We start from the raw sequence: 2,372 nt of genomic DNA, 5'->3' as shown, positions 1-2,372 counted from the left end.
CCGCAACATTTTCGCGGAATGAGGCTGTTATGCTTGTCATTTTTTGAGTCAGCACCCATATGCTCAAGCCTGCGTGGCGAGCAGAGAAAGCAAGATTCACCAACTCCCCCGTTCGCCCTTTCACATCTTTAGAAGCAGCGCAGTCGTCGAGGATGATAAGCGTGTTCGCACCCTCAAAAAGAAATCTTGAAAGCTTTAACCAAGATTCAACCTCGTGCTGCTCGCAAATGTAAACATAAAAGCGCGGATCTTCCTCAGCAAAGCGATAGTAAGTCTTGTTGTGCGCGAAAGTCGGGCATATGAGCACGATGTAGTCAAACTTGCCTCGGAAAGGGCCACAAAGCTGATTGACCACGTACCTTGTTTTTCCTGAGTTTGTTGGTCCCACAATGAGGGCGTTGAAGGGAATATTGGAAGGATCCATGTCAGAACAGAACTTCGTTTGCGTTCGTATATTATAAAAGCACAGATTCTAACTGCCTGTTAATTATGTTCATCTGGGCGTCGCTGATTACGTAAATGTGGCAGTTCAAATTACCTGAGCCGCTTGTTTTCCTCTCTAGCTCAAGCTGGACACCGTCCTTTGTGTTCACAAGGCGCTTGCCGCTTCCGTGCATCGAGTGGTCAGCCATGGAACGCAGATCAATCAGAAGGCCGAACTTGTCTTCTGTGTAAAACTTTTGCAGGGTCATGTGCTGCGTTTTATTTTTTTCTTTCATGTAGAATCTTTTAACTTCTTCCCATATGTCCATTCCTTCGATGCCGTTGTTGTACAGCATGTTTGGCGAGCCGTTGACAGTGACGCTTACTTTTGTAAGGTCTGGGTTAATGTACTTTTCCGAGATCCTTGCACCTTTGGCATATTGCTCTATAAAAAGTAGCAAGATACCTTTTAGGGACCTCCTCTGAGGGTTGACCTTAAGATTCAGACGTGTGTCGGATCCTTTTGCAAAAGTAACAACTTCGGCACGCTGGATGTGGTCGTAAGCGAACTCTTTGCCGCCCGAGTAAGCGCTGAACGCCTCATCTGCAATTTCCTTGCTTCTTATCATTTCGTACTCTAGCTGTATGTTTCTCAGCTTGTATTTCAGTTTTGTTGCATCTGAGCCTCTTACAACATGTTCGGCTGCCGCGAGCTTCAGTTCAAAAACAAGATCGTTGTATAGTGCCTGAGGATAAAATGCCCCGTGGTCAGTTAAAATCTGGTGATCCAGACGGATCCGGTATTTATTTCCATATAGCTCATTCAGCTTTTTTTCTGCTTCGACTCCTGAAGTTTTCTTATCGCCAGCATTTGAGCGAATTTTGTTGAGGTCCTCGCTCTGAATGCCCTCTGGCACCCTGTCGTCGCGCTCCTCCTGCGAAAGGAAAAAATCTTCGAATATTTTGTAGATGTCATAGCCAACCGTGTCCTGCATGACGGTGCCTTCGTACTTTACAACAAACTTGTCGACCAGAGCTCGGCTGACGTTGTCAACCAGAAAGTTGTTGGCATGGCCTCCGCTCAAGTCGATGTTGAAGCGCAGCGCCAGCGAGCCAGGCACAATGACCTCGTTTTCGTTCAGCTTTGGCACCGAAACATACAACGTTTCCTCTGGATTGGCTTCAGTGCGGTCAAAAGTGATTCGTTTTACAGCGCGCTCGGCTTTCAGTGCGCCAAGTATTTTCTCTGTGCGTCCCGGTCGAAGGTTTTCTTGAACAGCAGCCATCACTCGAAAGGTTTTATTGTTAAATTGAAAAGTTTAAATTGAAAATATATATATAAAATTACGCGATGGCAACAGGTGGTGGTGATTTTGGCTACGAGGACCCTGATTTGGACCGAGATCTTGACCATGACGGTGATAATGACGGTTATGATGATGATGATGAACAAGAGGTCAACACAACCGGGCGATTTCAGCCAAATATGGCATCAACATTCTACCATCATGGTGAAGAACATGAAATGCAAACGATGCAGCACGAACAGAGCGGGCTGCCAGAAACATCCTACGACGAAACACCTTTGCTTGGCAGTGCGCAATCAATGAGCGAAAAGGCATGGAATGCTCTAAAAGGGGTGTTTCCAGAAAGCTCATCAACAAATCTTGAAGCCTCTTACAGTCTAAAGGGCAGATTACAAGTAAAAATGGCCGGAGCTGGTAAAAAATTATATGACCTTTTCACCACCAAAAGGGGTACAGGTGGTGAACAACAGCTAAATCCAAGTCTTACAAAAGAAATCAGGAAAGAACTTGGACCAATGACACAAAAACTTATTGAGAGAGACGATGAAGAAATAAAAGATGAGCGCCAAAGATTAAGAGAAACTGAAAAAGAAGTAAAAGAAGGCGAAAAAATCAAAACAGCAAAAGAAAAAGCCAAACAAA

At 44.9% G+C, this 2,372-nt stretch overlaps 1 protein-coding gene across 1 annotated transcript; it reads right to left on the bottom strand.

Moving 5' to 3' along the window:
- Window positions 1-455: 455 nt before the first annotated feature.
- LOC144629643 (uncharacterized) lies at window positions 456-1,709 on the bottom strand. The gene has a single exon (XM_078487874.1). It carries the CDS (start codon window positions 1,707-1,709, stop codon window positions 456-458), a length of 1,254 nt encoding a protein of 417 aa, XP_078344000.1.
- Between the last annotated feature and the right edge of the window lie 663 nt (window positions 1,710-2,372).

Source organism: Oculina patagonica, chromosome 11, assembly GCF_052425735.1.
Source record: "Oculina patagonica isolate OP01 chromosome 11, crgOcupat, whole genome shotgun sequence".
Taxonomy (NCBI): Eukaryota; Metazoa; Cnidaria; class Anthozoa; order Scleractinia; family Oculinidae; genus Oculina; species Oculina patagonica.
The sequence above is the reverse complement of the archived record's forward strand: the minus strand, read 5'-3'. Positions and strand labels throughout refer to the sequence as shown.

Excerpts from the sequence above, each read along its gene's own strand:
- LOC144629643 (XM_078487874.1), bottom strand. The coding sequence starts at position 1,709 with ATGGCTGCTGTTCAAGAAAACCTTCGACCGGGACGCACAGAGAAAATA.